Here is a 16,112-nt window from a genome sequence, read left to right as displayed (position 1 = left end):
CCCTAATCAGCAGCCAGCACGTTGATGTGTGCTCTGTCCCTGAATCTAAGCAGCATAATGACGCCGCTGCGGCTGCCTCGAACTTATAAAGACTTGGTCACATGCTTCAGACGGCCAATCACAGCTACTGAGACATTTGCAGGCATGGCTGGGATGGCTTAAGGCACACCAGTTAAACGATTGTTGATTGGCTGTTGAAAGCCCGCCATGAAAAGAGCGCCAAAGCATGCAAAACCCGGAAATAAAACGACCGAACACGGATTTTTACCCGAACATACAGTAAAGTGTCCGTGTCCGTGTTCGGGTACAAAAAATCCAATTATTCGGTACGAACACGAATAATACAGTCCGTGTTCGCTCAACACTATTAAGGACTCATTTACACAGGTGCTGTAGCCTGTACAGCATGAATGAACAGTTGCTTCTGTGACTGGAGCCGTCTGGAGCTCCCCCACACACAAATAGCATACTACAAACATAGTGGCAATACGCTTTAGTGTCTAAGTGCACTGCAGAGTACTAACACACTAAATGCCCATTTACATCAGTGGGCATACACTAAGGTCTGCATAACCAGCCTGCACTTGTATGTGTTGTGCACAAGTGATGCAGTGCATTCTTACAGTGCATTGTAGTGATTAATTATGTCCCATTTTAAATTAGTTTTTCAATGTAATTTAATTTTGATTGAATTAATTTGTTTTATTCACATTCATTAAAATATATGTGTAGCAGTGTTTTGCGACACGTTGCTGCACATTACAGCACACTGCTTTGCAATAAAATGTATGCCTCTATCATATCACAACATACATCAATGCTTTACACATGTGGCACTCTGATTAGGTGTTGGCACAAATCATACTGTACGTGTGAAGCCAACCTCCAGATTGGTTCATTACAATTTTTCATAGCTTCAATTTTCACCTTTTCGCAAATGAAAGTGAAAATATAATTTAAAAAAAAAAAAAAAAAAACTCCAATGGCATTTTAGCTTTTATATTTAGTAGGAATTTAGTAGAAATTTTGTAAGTTATGTTTGTCTGTGAGCACTAAATTTTTTTTTATTTTTTTTATGATAGTTTTTGATAAACATATGCCCAAATATTATGGGACCTACAAAACCACTCTGTGAATCACCTCATTTAAATGAAAAAAATAAATAAATATAATTTGCAATCACTTTAAAGTGTTTCTAAAGGTAAAATACTATGTTACCTTAATGCATTCCTTGCATTATATTAAAAATATATTCCGCTATCTCTTCTCCCTCCTTCTGCCACTAATTACTTACCTGGCACCATTCATGATCCATCACAATCCATGTCGGCAGCACCGCTCCACAAATCTTCTGGTCGCACAGGAAGCAGTAGGAGTCATAGGCTCCTGCTGTTCTCAGTCAAATCCTGTAAGGAGAGAGTAGGGGGGTGTGGCAGAGAAGCCCTATGGACACACACTGCCCAGCTTGGGAGCATGCCTACATGGGTACCACCATAGTATACATTTGCTCTGGGGGCACCGACGGAAAAAAGGAAAAAGGAGCAGACAATGCCAGTAAGGGACAGCTCTGTGCAATATAATTTCACAAAGCAGTAAACCTTCTTTTATATATAAAGAAAAAACTTTTGCCTTCAGAATTACTTTAGGCCTCATACAAAGCCCAGTTGTGTTTCAGTGGACCAGAAATTCCACGGCTTAGATGATGGAACCCCTGAACTAAAACCCTGGAAATACTTTTTAAATGATTAGGCGAGAACCAAACAAATTAAAACATTTTATAATTGTCTTTTACAGTAAAATTCAGAATTCTCTCCCTTGATGAAGATCTTCAACCCAAAAATACTGTGGTAAGTAAATGTCTCTGGAAGAAATGTAGGGGGGGGGGGGATATATTAGCAACGTTTTGGATAAGGGACTTTACTAACCACTATCTTTATGTTTCAATCTTTTTATTGAGAAAGGTTAATATCAAGGTATACAAATATAGTAATATCTGAAGAGTAAGCGTGTCATATCAAGGAGCCATTCCAGCAAAACATAAACAAAATGGGTGGAAGAATATACCAATATGAAGAAAGCATAGGTGTTATGATCACCTCTCTAAGCATTTAAAGCTCCTAAGATAACTACATAACATTACAAAGAACAAAGTATCAAATGTCAAAAAAATTGAGCCCTTAGGATCCCTAAAAAAAGGTATAGGGTTCCACAGTATTATAGGTGCCCTGCTGACGTATCTTCACACAAAAACTCAGGTTTGAAAAAAATGTTTTTTTTTTAAACATTCAGGAACCTGAGTTATACGTGAAGATTGTCCATAAGGGTGTAGACATGACATTGAGAACCCTCAAATAAACAATAAAATACTATTCAGATAGGTAGCAATTAAATATCACATATAGACCTTGGGAGAGGTTATCTTACTAGAATTCTGTAATGGGAGATATTGTCCCGGGAGGCTAAGGAAACAAATCAACACAGAAGAGTACCTATGGGCCCACCTAGGAACCTATCCCACTCAAAAGGTCAAGTCAGACTACAGGACTGGAATTTCAGAAAATGGGGGCCGATTAGGCCAAAGTAATAAGAAAGGGAGATGAAAGAACCCGTGAAAAGTAGAGGGCCAGGTCTGGAGAAGGACAGAAAAAAGTGAAAGTGGGGAAGGATAGGAAGGGAATGCCTTTGCAGAGAACCAACTCTCTGCCAGTGCAAATAAGAGAGATTTATTAACATGGTAAAGGGGAGCTCCCATGTATAGGATCCCAGATCATTTCAAAATGTTTGCTAATGTTCAGGAGTATGCTAATAATCTTTTCCTGAGACATGATCCAGGATATTTTTTATGCTTGGCCAAATGAAAAGAAACCAAGGGTTTCTTTCAGGTTTGAGCAATCATTAGTTTGGCCCCAGCAGCATGTAGAAAATTAGGGCCTAAGAGCATTTAGAAATCTTAGGGGTGCGTTGATTGAGAGGGGTAATTAGTAGGTTCTGGATCAAAGAAATCCCAGTAATTTTATGTATCAAGTGAAAAATTTGATTCCAGAACCCCCTAAATCTGGGGCATTGCCAGAAAGTGTGGAGCAACGAGCCCTCATGCCTGCAGCCTCGGAAGCATAGAGGAGTGACTTCTGGGCATATTTGGCAAGGCGAGTAGAAATCAGGTACCAGCAAGACATGATCTTCAGGTTAGCTTGATTTAAATAGACCTTGTTAACCCCCTTAAATGAATGTGAAAAGCACTAGTGGCAGGTATCCAGATCCCAGTTCATCTCGAAGTGCCGCTCCCAGCCTAACATGTAGGCCATTTCTCAGAAGGTTCAGCTAAGCCAGAGTAGATTAAGGAGATTCCTCCCCTCATGTCCATGACTTTGGAACATCACTTTTCATACGGTGTGACAGATGAGGATTAGGCTTATCAGTCCAGATAGAATGTAAAAAAAGGGGAAATTTGGGTAAAGCGGTATCTCTCTGTGAGGGGCATTTCCAGTTTACTAACACAGTAGCCTTAATGAGAGGGGTCAGATGATGATTTTTTAAAAAGAGGGGAGTAGCTAATTTTGTAAAGGTGGTCTATTGAAGGGACTAAGTTAATAACCAGGTAAGGGATGAAGGAGTGGTTCCAGGAGAAGGATCAATTAACCTGTAAGCGTTCAACTAAGGCCGGGGGAGTCGACACAGTGAGGGCCATAGATTTGGACATATTGACATAAAGGCCCTGAGACTTGGCTAGATTTATGCAGTAGTTGGAAAATAATAGGAGTTGAGATAAGGGGTGATGTTAGGAAGAGAAGTATGTCATCGGCAAAAAGAGCACACTTCTGGACAGACAGTCCACAGCTAACTCTGTGAATGTCAGGCTGATGTCTAATAGCAATGGCCAGGGTTTCTATAGCTATTGCAAAAATGAGTGGAGAGAGGGGACATCCCTGTCCCATTCCTTTAGCTATAGGGAAAGATTCTGAATAATGACCCTAATAACTTGTGACTCTTATAAAGCTAGGGCCAAAGCTCCACTTTCCAAGAATAATGAAAAGATAAGACCAGGAGACAGTGCCAAATGCCTTTTGAAGATCTATTGATAGTGGAAAGCCTTCCTGCGGAGGACCCTGTCCCAACCTGATTTCATAAAGGAGATCATATCAATCGCCCTCCTTATCTGGTCTGGGCCCTGCCCACGATGACATTTACTTGATCCTTATGAACCCACGTTCCATTGAATTATGCTAGCTGGTTTGATAAAGTTTTAGACAAAATTTTCAAGTCGTTATTACTCAAAGAAATTGGTCTATAGTTTCCAACATCGCTAGGATCTTTTCCCGGCTTGGGAATTACTGAGATATTTGCAAGATTAGAGGCAGGATCCAAGGGCTTACCACTCCTTAGTGAGTTTATAGAACCGGACCAGATAAGGGGAGAGAGTGTTGGCAGTAGTTGCAGTAACAGGTCGAGAAGCCATCTGGACCCCAGGGTCGACCCATTACAAAGATCTTTGATAACATTCAGGACATCAGTCTCTGAGACGGGAGAATCAAGGGTAGAACGGTGGTAATCCATACGTTTTGGGAGGGGAATCTCCTCCAGGAAGGCTTCCAGTCTATGGGGTCATCAGAGTGTTCATAGGAGTAAAATTTAGAAAAGAATGAGTGGAAAGTTTACATAATTCGTTTGGGGTTTTGAGTGAGAGAACCTGTCAGGGATCTAATTTTAGGGAGGGAGAGTATCCAATATTTAGGGGTCAAATTGGATGCGAGTTGCGGACCTATTTGATCTCTTTGGAGATAAAAGCGCCCTCTCGTCCATCTCAAGTTTTTTCAGTGACTGTGGTGACTTAGGGCCAGGTTCAAGGCCAGTCTAGCAGAGTCGAATTTAGCTAAAGAGTCAGTTTTAGGGTTACATTTGTGGATTTTGCTAAGTGATTTTAATTTTTTTTCAAGCTTTGCTAAATTAGCCTGGCGTTCATGTTACAGTTGGGAAGCCAACTGGAAAAGCTTTCCTTGTATTACTGCCTTATGTGTCCCTCATAAGGAAACCAGAGAGATGTCATCTACATCACTTAAGAGGAAGAACTCTCGGAGCTCCTTCTCTTGCATAGTGCATCTAACCTGGTCATTTAGTAGGGACTCATTAAAACGCCAAGGGTGGGGACGTGATGAGGAAGTGGTCTTGCTTAGTTTAAGGAGGACCAAAGAGTGGTATGACCAGGAAATGTCCTGCACAAGTCCCCCCAAAAAAAGAAGGGTTAAGTGCATGGGCAAACTGGAATGCAGGCTGCTATCCTGATGTCACAAGAGCTTAACAGTACCTTAGAGTCACTGCAGGAGGAGGAGCAAGCTAAACCTCTCCAGCCCAAGAGTCTCCATGATATAAAAAATTAAGAGGCCCTTGGCTTACCCACAAACAGAGAAAAACAGACAACTTAAAATAAAGCATAGGAGTGTTCAAAAAGTATTGGATGGAGCCAAGGAAAAACATTATGGAGGAGAGAACTATCACTTGGAATCATGGCCATATGCTAGATGTCTCCCCAAGATGGCTAATGGATAGGGTAAAAAAAGCAAGTAATACTACCCATCAAGATTGTATAGCTGAGGACAATAAGCTTGATGAGGGAGTAAAATAAAAGGAGCACATACTATCACTTTAAACTAAATTGAGTACATAGTAATACAAAACAGAGGAAGCCGCTCAATGTAGAGGATGCCCGTTGGGCGAGTAAATATTCGGGGGGTTCAGTGAAGAACCGAAAAGAGGATAGGAAGTTCATCCAACCAACAGGGATCCAGGAAATATCATCTGAGCAGCCACAGGCAAGAGATCCTATCAAGAGGGGTTAGAGTTACGGTGTCTCTTTGGTTTTTGCTTGTTCCAGACCGGGGTCAAGCGGCTGACCACAATGGGTCTCTTTGAAGAGCTGTGATGATTGGCCGAGGAAGGGGATGACGAATTTTGAGAAATTAACCCAATTTGGAGGAATAGACCATTGCCGTCCTGGAAATTTGTGAAGCCATAGAACTTATTCCGATATTGGAACTGTAAGCGGAAAGGGAAGGACCACCAGTACTTCATCGACTTTGGGACAGAGCCACCAGGAAGGTTTTCCGGGATCTATGCCATTGGATTATCTCCTCCTTCACTGCATAGAAATGTGGCTTAACCACAATGTCTCTGGGAAGCCCATCTTGTCGGGGGGGGGGGGGTGTAGGGCCTCTGTGGGCTCGATCAAGCCCGAGCCTATGGTCAGGAATGTCTAGAATGAGTTCCTTGATAAGGGATTTGACAGTCCCTTGGACATCTGAGACTGACTGGGGTAAACCCCTGATACAAAAATTGTAGCGTCTGCTTATATTTTCTAAATCATCAATTTAAGAGAGTGCGCTGTCCAGTTGATCCTGTAAAGTTTGGATGCAAGCTTTATTTTGGTTAGCCCGTGCGACAGTTTGGTCCACAGGCTGCTCAATGGCGTCAATACGTGCACCCAGGCTTTGCAAGTCTGCCTTACTTGGGATTGTTATTTGGGCTGCAGTTTGAGCCAGGCCGGTTGCCAGCATTTCAGAGAATTTAGCAAGAATGTTAGTCATGTCAGGGAGGTGGTCTGGGAGTGATAAGGAGGCTTGTTGTAACCCAGCAAGCCCCACGGGGCTGTTTATCATAGGGATGCCTAGAATTTCTTCAATGGTCCTGCCCAGGAGGGATTCAGTAGAAGCCAGGGAAACAGCGTGGCAAGGATGTTTACTCACAGGTGTGGTGGGAAGGTTGTAGAAGTCCTGGGATGCTGGAAGAGGATCTGCTATGGATTCAGTATCCTCTGTGTCTCTGCATGGTGGAGTTAAGGCCGCCATCTTGGATGTCCCCGGGGCCTGTGTACCAAAGCTGATTTGGCAATATACCTCTCTCTTGGGGTATTCGCTTGGCGTGTGGGCAGGTGCTCCAGTGTGTCTGGTGTTCAGGCAGATGGAGCAGAGAGGGGCCGCTCGTAAACGCTGGCAACATAGGCCTTTTTTCGGCCCCAGCGGGTCAGAGCTCCCTAGTTAGAGCACCATCCCTCTACTAACGATTATCCTTATCTAAAATAACTTCTCATACATATAATGACATATATATCATGACACCTGGAACATTTCAGAAAATCTTTACCTCTTTCCATGGGAATCCCATGTTTCTAGCAGTCATAAATATGTGAAGAACTTCTACGTCATAGCTGGTTAACAGAGATGCTATTCACAGTCCCAGCAGGGTTCCCATTAACTATCTGTGAAGGGATTTTAGATGTGGTGCTTTGTTGCGGGCAGCAATATACAGACCCTGAAATCTTTAAAAGATACTATGTAGCCCTAGTACTATCATGGAGCCCTTTTAAAATATCCTGGTGCAAAGACAACCTTCGCTGAGACAGACTAATGGAACAGCATGTGGTTATGTGTGGTTTACAGTCTGCAGTGTGGTGTAAATGGCTGTGGATTACAGATCTCTGACAGGAACAGAAGGAGAGAAAGAGAGTGATCCTGGTGTTCAAGAGGCTGGATAGGGGAAATGCTGCATTCTGAGCAGAAAGGTTCTGTCTTTGTGCACCTCGACTCTAAACTGGCACAACAAGCTAAATGCAGACACCTAGTAAAAAGGCGTGCCTAATTATGGAAACCTTAGCTTCAACCTATTGGTCAATGAGGTTGAAGCATCTCATTGAGTAACCAATCAAAAGGCAGGTGGGAAGTGGGACAAGGAAGTAGTAACTGTGCTCTGTTCAGCCTTTACATAACTAAGGTGGGTTTAAAGGTTCCTGGGGTGCACTTATTGTAGCCTTTTCAACTAGAGTTTCTCCAAAGGTTGCTAGAGATTCCTAGGGCATTGATCAACTTCTACCTCTCAATTGGGTAATAACTGACAACAATGACCTTTTTAGCCATCTGTAAGAGGGAATTCTTCCCAAGGATAACCAATGTAAGGGGCATTTTTACCACTGACCATCACACTGTGTTCTGAACTGGGGGTTCAGATACTGTGAGTTGCAGTTATAGTAATTATTAGAAGGGGTTCCCTGATACTGGAAAGTTAAGGGTTCCTCCATGTTAAAAAGTTTAAAATGGGGGGGCGTGACCGGATGTAGAGCGGACCAGACGTGCCTGCCTGGAGCTCCGGGGACCCTGACTAATCCTTCGTTTCTCTCATCCTTCACCCCGCTTCTACCTGCCGTTACCGGACCTGTGGAGGGTCGGGACACCCGTGGGCTACGTCCGACATGCCTGGGAAGGGTAAATCCGCGGCCGCCGCTGCGAAACAGAAGCCAGCCTCCCCGCCGGCGGTGCCTCCGGACGCCATCTTGGAAGGCCTGCGTGCTCTACTTACCAACATGGAGCTCCCGGCGGAATCTGTTGCTGCTCCATCTGCATCCATCCCGGTCCAGGCAAGTGACACTGTCATGATTTTATCTGCCATTGAGCAGAGTAAGACTTCCTTATTGGCCAGGATTGATTATTTGGCGGAGGAGTGCAATCTTATCCGGGCTGACTTGGACAAGATTAGGGGGAGGCTTACGGACACTGAACAGCGTATCTCCTCGGCTGAGGACCTCACTACCCAGCACTCTGCCTCCCTTTCCTCCCTTCAGCACACAGTTCAGATGCTATTAGCTAAGGCGGATGATGCCGAAAACCGCCAGCGGCGGAATAATGTGCGGGTGCTGGGACTGCCTGAAGGGGCTGAGGGGGATAGGCCTGCTGATTTTGCCGAACGTTTTTTCAAGGACCTCCTGCACCTTACTGACCTGGCTCCCACCTATGTCGTTGAGAGGGCACATAGAGTCCCTACAGGCCGTGTGATCCCTGGTGCCCCCCCTCGCCCCTTCTTGGTCCGCTTCCTGAACTATCGTGACAGGGACCGTATACTGAGTGAGGCCCGCAAGCATGACACTTTGCCTTACGAAAACGCTGCAGTTCATCTATACCCTGATTTCTCTGCAGAGCTTCAGAAAAAGAGGAAGACCTTTAATGATGTGCGGCGGAGGCTCCGTGAAAAAGACATCAAGTATTCCATGCTCTATCCCAGCCGACTCCATGTGCAACATGCTGGCTCTGTCAAGTTTTTTGATTCTCCTGATGACGCGGACGCTTGGTTGCTCAGCCTGCGGTGAGCTTCCTTGTCCCTACTCTGTTGGCCTTGCTGGCTGGACTCCCTGTTCCCCCCTCCGTCCCCCCCTTTTTTTTTTTTTTTGAGTTGTCTTATTGGACTGTGACTGGAGGGGACCCCCTCTCCCCGGATGCTCTCTGACTCTCCACATCAATGCCCCTGAGTAGTTTTATTTTTTGCCCTTGTTTTTTGCTATTTTCCCCCTTTCTACATATGTGTCCCTGGAGCTGGGGCTGGTGACGGCCTCTATTGGACTTTTCCCACAAGATTGCTGTTCCTGGTCCTTGGGACTGTTGGGACCATCGGCCGGCCTTGCCTCTGGTTAGCCCTCCGGCTACTCCCCTCCTGGCCTAGTGCCAGATGACTATTGGCTGGGCATTTTCCTAGTCGATAGTGTGTTGTTTTTTCTTCTAGGTTTTTGGGATGAAGTTGGCCTGTAGCACTGTTGCTCTCTGGCTGACAGGGGTTTCTATGTGTTCTTGTTTATTGTCTTTTCTTTTTTTTCTTTTTTGGTTTTTGGCTGCATACCCGTACTGTGTTTTACTATTCATTGTGCAATGTGCTATTTCACTGTGTGTCGCTGACTCCTTGTGGGTCGCTGCCCGAGCTGCTTGCTTCCCTGCACTAGATACTGAGGGGTGGCGTGGTTGGTCTCTCATCTGGCCCCTGGCTCCCCCGCCGCTGTTCCTATTTCTCCTGCCCCATTTTCTCTCCCAATGCTATGGCTGACCGCATTAGGGTGCTATCTTGGAACGTGCGGGGCCTAAATAGCAAGTTCAAGCGTGCTTTGCTATTCAAATATCTCCAATCCTCTAAACCACATGTGGTCTTCCTCCAGGAGACTCACCTGACGGGGAGTGCTGTATTGGCACTACGCAGGCGCTGGGTGAGTCATACCTTCCACGCCACCTACTCCACTTACGCCAGGGGGACCTCCATTTTGGTACATAGGGCCCTGCCCTGTCGTTTTGAGAGGGTTATAACGGATCCCAAGGGTCAATATGTTATCCTAGCTCTTGAGATTGCGGGTAAACTGTTTATTTTTGTCAACGTGTATGTCCCCCCACCTTTTTCTAGTGCTGTGTTGTACCACATTTATGATCGCTTGGCCGAATTCTCGACCCAGCGCATCTTTGTGGCTGGGGATTTTAACAGCATCCTGGATGGTGACTTGGACACCTCGAATGCGAATCGTCAATCCTGCTCTGAGCTGTGCACCTGGGCCTCGACCTTGCAGCTCACAGAACTGTGGAGGTGGAAACACCCGCAGGATCGGTTCTATTCTCACGTGTCCTCGTCACACCACTCCGGCTCCCGTATAGATCTTGCATTCTGCTCTCCCTCAGTCCTGCCATTTGTGCTGTCGGCCGGCTACCTGCCCGCCGGTCTCTCGGATCACTCCCCGCTTGAGATTCAGCTGCGGCTGGGTGATCCGGGGGAGCGGGGTGGCTGGAGGCTGGGCTGTGGGTGGCTTCAGAATCAACGGGTGGTGGAGGGGGTGTCTGGTAAGATTGCCCAGTACTGGGAGGTCAATGACCTCACCACATCCGCCTTGGTGTGTTGGGATGCTTTCAAGGCCACTATTCGTGGTGACTATATCTCCGCTATTAAGGCTGCGCGGGTGGAGTGCGCCTCGGTGAGGACGGATTTGGAGGCAGTGGTTAAGGAGTCCGAGGCTGCGTTTGCCTTGGATCCCTCCCCCGAGGCGTACTCCTCCCTGGCCCAGGCTCGGAGGGCGTTGCACCTACATGTGTCATCGGCCGCTGAGGCGGAGGTGGGGTCGCTGCGGGCCAGGATATTCGAGTCCGGGGACAAGAACGGCAGGCTTTTGGCTAACTTGTCCGCGGACTCTAGGTTCCAGACGGTGGTTCCAGTCATACAATCTGCGGATGGCAGTGTTCTTCGGGATCCTGCTGATATTCTCCTGGAATTTCGTAATTTCTATGAACGTGTGTACCGGGCGGACCCCCCCCCCGCCGGGGGGTCGGGACTTGGGGTCTCTCGGGGAGCTGGCGCTGCCCACTCTGGCCCCGGAGGACGTGGCTCTCCTGGAGGCGGACTTCACGTTGGAGGAGGTCGAGCTGGCTATTCGCTCCCTCCCCCCTGGGAAGACCCCTGGTCCCGATGGCCTGCCGGGGGATTGGTACAAGATGTATATCTCTGAACTAGCTCCTAGGCTTTTGAAGACCTATGCATCTTGCCTTGACTTGGGAGCTCTCCCGGAGTCCATGTCTTTGGCGCACATAGTCCTAATTCATAAACCGGGGAAGGATCCTACTTTGTGCTCGGCCTACAGGCCCATTTCTCTTTTGAATTATGACCTGAAGATACTTACCAAACTGCTTGCTAACAGATTGATGAAGGTCCTTCCCTACTTGGTCAACATGGACCAGACGGGCTTCATGCCAGGCAAATCCACTGATATTAACATACGCAGAGTGTTCACTCATTTACAGGTCCCAGCGGAGGCTCAGAGTACACGTGTGATGGTGGCGCTTGATTTAGAAAAGGCATTTGATTCGGTGGACTGGTCCTACATGATGTTAGTTCTGGAAAGGTTTGGTTTTGGCCCTGTTTTTTGTAAATGGATTGCCATGCTTTATGCTCACCCCAGTGCTCAGATTAAGTTGGGGGGGAGGCTGTCTTGTCCCTTTTCGATCGCGCGGGGCACTCGCCAGGGGTGCCCTCTCTCGCCTGCCTTGTTTTCCTTGGCTGTTGAGCCTCTGGCGGCGGCTGTTCGTGGTTCCGGGGCGGTCGGGGGGATCCGGGTGGGGTCCTTGGAGGAAAAGTTGGCGCTTTATGCTGACGATATTATCCTTTTCCTCCGGGACCCCGGCCGGTCGCTCCGTTCGGCCCTGGATCTGTTGGCAGTCTTCACCACCTTGTCTGGCCTGCGAGTGAACTGGGACAAGTTGCTTATCCTTCCGGTGGACGCGGAACCCGTCCTTGCCCCTGTGTTGGACTGACAGGCTCAAATATCTGGGCATAGTGATATCCCCTGACATTCGAGACTTTTGTGATCTTAATTTATCTCCCTTGTTGTTGAAGTTCGGGACCAAGCTGCGCTCCTGGGCTAATCTCCCCTTGACCCTGATTGGCCGCATTAACCTAGTCAAGATGAAGCTGTTGCCCCCTCTCCTATATGTGCTTCGTCACTCCCCTGTCTGGATACCGAAGGCCGCTTTTCGTCGGCTCCACTCTCGCATCCTTACTTTTATCTGGAATTCTCGCCCTCCTAGACTTCGACTGACGATCCTACAGCGACCCTGGACTCGGGGGGGACTGGCGTGTCCGGATTTTTTCCGTTACTTCGTGGCGGGACTTTTGACGCATGCTCACAACTGGCTGATCTCGGATGCCTCCAATGCTGCGGTAGCCCTGGAGGCGGGCCTGCTGGGCTCATATGAGGCTTTACGTAACTTGTTGCTGCGTGGACCGAGGGCCCCGTACCCTGTCACTGTCTCGATGTTGGCAGTGATTAGGGCATGGAAGTTGCAATCGCCCTACATTCGGTTGGGACCTGGTCGGCGTTCCCCGAATTCCCCCCTATGGATGAATCCGGAGTTACCGGAGTTTTTCTCCATCCCGGATCCCTCCGTGTGGGCCTCCAAGGGCATTCTGTCTCTCTCTCACATCTGTCGGGGGGAGGAGCTGGCGTCGTTCGACCAACTGAAGGCCGATTTCTCCCTACCCAATTCCCACTTTTTCAGGTACCTGCAGCTCCGCCATGCCTTCCACAAACAGTTCGGTAATTTTTCTTGTGACTTCACGTTAGCTGACTTAGAGGCCATTCTCCGAAACGAGACCTTAAGAAAACCACTCTCCACTATCTATGGTACCCTGCTCCCCAGTGTGCACTCGGGGCTGGAGGTCCTGCAGGCCTTCTGGGTGGCAGAGGCTCCCGGCCTTGATGCGGAGGACTGGGAGGACGTCTGGGATTACCCGTTCCGTCACCTGGTGGCCGCCAGGGACCGCCTTGTGCAGTTTAAAATCCTTCATCGGTTTCATCTAACCCCGACCCGACTGCACAGGGCCTTCCCTGATACGCCTGCGGTCTGCTGGCGCTGCGGAGCGCCGGACGCCGCGTATACACACATGGTTTGGCATTGCCCACCCCTGGTAGAGTACTGGACCCGGATTCTGGACTTCGTTGCTCGAGTGACCACCATCCGCGTGCCTCTAAAGCTGGAGTATTGTATTCTGGGACTTGTGAATGATCTGGCCCACTCTGTGGCGTCTCGCACTCTTTTAGGACTTCTGTTGTTCTACGCTAGGAAAATGGTGGTTCTCCACTGGCGGAAGCCTGCTGCACCCACCGTTTCCTCGTGGAAATCTCTTGTGAACTCAGTAATCCCACTTTACAAAGCAACCTATGCTAATAGGGGTTGCCCGCAAAAATTCTCGAAGGTGTGGGACATTTGGTTGGAGTCTGATGATACTACCAATGATGCGGGGGGCCCTGCTGTATCGACTTAGGACCCTTAATTGTATTTGTTATTGCTAATTATTTCCCCTACATGCAGTGGACTCTGTTCAGATCTTCTTCTCTATTGATCTGATGGACCTTCACGCAGTGAACGGATTTCTCCTGTCACCGGGATCCTTGTGCGTTGAACACCCTTATGAAGTAGCAGTTGGGTGCAGCCTTGTTTGGGGTTGTTTTTGCCTTTTTGTTGCTGTGTATTTTTATTTTATTTTATTTTGTTCTTTTTTGTCTTGTTGTTGAGCCAGGGAATGCCCAATGGCTGTGTTTTTGTATGTTGTTCTTTTTGAAACAAATAAAAAGAATTTTCAAAAAAAAAAAAAAGTTTAAAATGGGGTACACACTAGTAGAAAATCTGCCGAAAATTCCCGTCTGTTCGGCTAGTGTGTACACAACTTTCAGCAGCCGATGCCGACATTTTCAATGAAAAAAAATGGAGGGACAAACACCAAAATTTTTATCGTCCGTCCCCAGACGACCAATTTTAATTTAATGTGTATGCAGTACATCCACGAAATATCGGATACGAAAGGCCGCGCATGATCTGAAGTTGCTGACAACCCGGAAGTCTAGGAACAAATGTCCCAAAAAATCGGACGAGAAATTTTGTGAACATTATGCACTGTCAACTTAAAACGGTTATGACCACTGAGCAAGAGAGAGAAAAATCGGAGGATATTTCGTCCAATTTCCATCAAGTGTGTACGGGCCTTAAGAAAGACTGACTTAGAGGGTATCTCAATCTACCTTCTCGTATCAATTCAGCTGCTTTTAGACACTTTTACTGTAATTAGTGCTACTATGACTATCAGATTTTGCTATTGCCTTATGAGCTCTGCTAACTGCAAAAGGCAAACAGAGCAGGAAACTCATTGTGTCTGCACTGACAATGTAGTAGGCATTGTCTAGGATTTTTTTTTTTTATTACGGTAATTTTTTTTAAGAGGTAAGTTGGTTGATTTTCTGATACTGTATTTGAGGGATGTTATGTGGCTGGTACTCAATAGAGCTCTTTACTAAAATAAAATAAAACTGAATTTCATTAAGCATATAATTTGAGCTATTATAACATTTATTATATTCGATTATGCAAACCTTCACACTTTGAATGCTTGTTCTATCATATTTACATTCTGACATTACGGCTACATTCACACCTGAGCGTAGCGTTTTTCGCGCATTTTTTACCGCGATTTTACCGCGATTTTTGCGGCGTTTTTTACCGCGATTTTACCGCGATTTTTACCGCGATTTTTGTGCAGGCGTTTTTAGATTGAATAGAGATCAATGGAAAACGCCTGTAATCTGCCCAAAAAGAAGCTCATGTACTTTTTTGAGCGTTGGGCGTTTTGTATACAGCGTCAAAACGCTCAGATGTGAACAGGGGCCATTGAAATGAATAGGATTTGTCTTGTTGGGCGTTTTGAGAGCTGATCCTAGAGCAGAAAAACGCCCCAAAAACGCCCCAAAACGCCCACATGTGAACGGAGCCTACATGTGGAGCATGTTTATAAAACAGTGAACCTCACATTCACCAAACAATAACAGCAGGTGAATTATTCACACATGTATCAGGAAGATATAGCTGCAGTAAATATTTGATGAATGTCACATTCACTACTTCCTAATTGGACCCAGATTTGAAGATACTCAAACAAGTGTAAATAAAGTATAATTAAGATGTGTATTAATACCCGTCTGTTTTCTTTCTCTTTCAGTTTCCGGTTGTAGAACTACAGGTAAAATGTTTAACCATTAAGTAAATAAACTTGATTTGTATATTTAAATAGAAAAGTTTATTTTATTTTTATTTCTACTATAGACAGCATGGAGGCTAAGTAGATTGCACTCTTGCCTCTAGGTTTGACCCAGCCTAAAACCCTATATGCGTGGGTCTCCCCCAACAATCTGAAAATATGTTGGTAGTTGATATGTTGCTGGCGATTGCATGTAAACACATGCACACACATTAGCATATTTGCTCTTGTTGATGTTTATTTACATGTGTTGACTTGTGTTACAACACACATTGACATCTGTTTCTGCTCATTTCAATGTAAATGCATGTGTGATAAAAACACGTATGAATCCTGTATCTTTCTACAGATTTTATTTAGTATTGTTAATGTTATATACAGTAACCAACCTAACATAACCAGTCATGATATATAATCAACCTAATTCATATTTAGCGATCCTTTATACATAGTTAAAAGTCCTGTTAATATAGCCTATGCCCTCTTTTAAGGATCCAGGAAAGAACCGGATTGGTCAGTGGCTGAATGTGAGCATCAGTCAGGGATTGGCTGAGCTTTCTCTTCCCCTCTCTTCTGAGCCTGCACTGGGGGAATACTCCATTCGGGTGAAGGGCACAGTCCATACCTTTGTAGTGGAAGAATATGGTGAGAAACTGTCCTTAAAACACATTTATTACTAATAGGCTACCATTTCTGGTCCGCTACAAGATTTTATCTAGCCTGCAGCAACCCTGACTTTAACTAGGCAG

General features: G+C 46.1%; 1 protein-coding gene across 1 annotated transcript in view; it reads left to right on the top strand.

Moving 5' to 3' along the window:
• The window catches only part of LOC309564226 (alpha-2-macroglobulin-like), a 289,760-nt gene that overhangs the window by 62,935 nt on the left and 210,713 nt on the right, over positions 1 to 16,112 (top strand). The window contains exons 4-6 of the mRNA XM_082268853.1: positions 1,795 to 1,847; positions 15,325 to 15,345; positions 15,855 to 16,008. Coding sequence (XP_082124979.1) covers positions 1,795 to 1,847; positions 15,325 to 15,345; positions 15,855 to 16,008 — 228 coding nt within the window. The remainder of the gene's footprint in view (positions 1 to 1,794; positions 1,848 to 15,324; positions 15,346 to 15,854; positions 16,009 to 16,112) is intronic.

This window comes from Pelophylax lessonae (genome assembly GCF_965119305.1).
Source record: "Pelophylax lessonae genome assembly, chromosome: 9".
NCBI lineage: Eukaryota > Metazoa > Chordata > Amphibia > Anura > Ranidae > Pelophylax > Pelophylax lessonae.
Note: the sequence above shows the minus strand (reverse complement) of the source record. Positions and strands in the feature narration are given on the sequence as shown.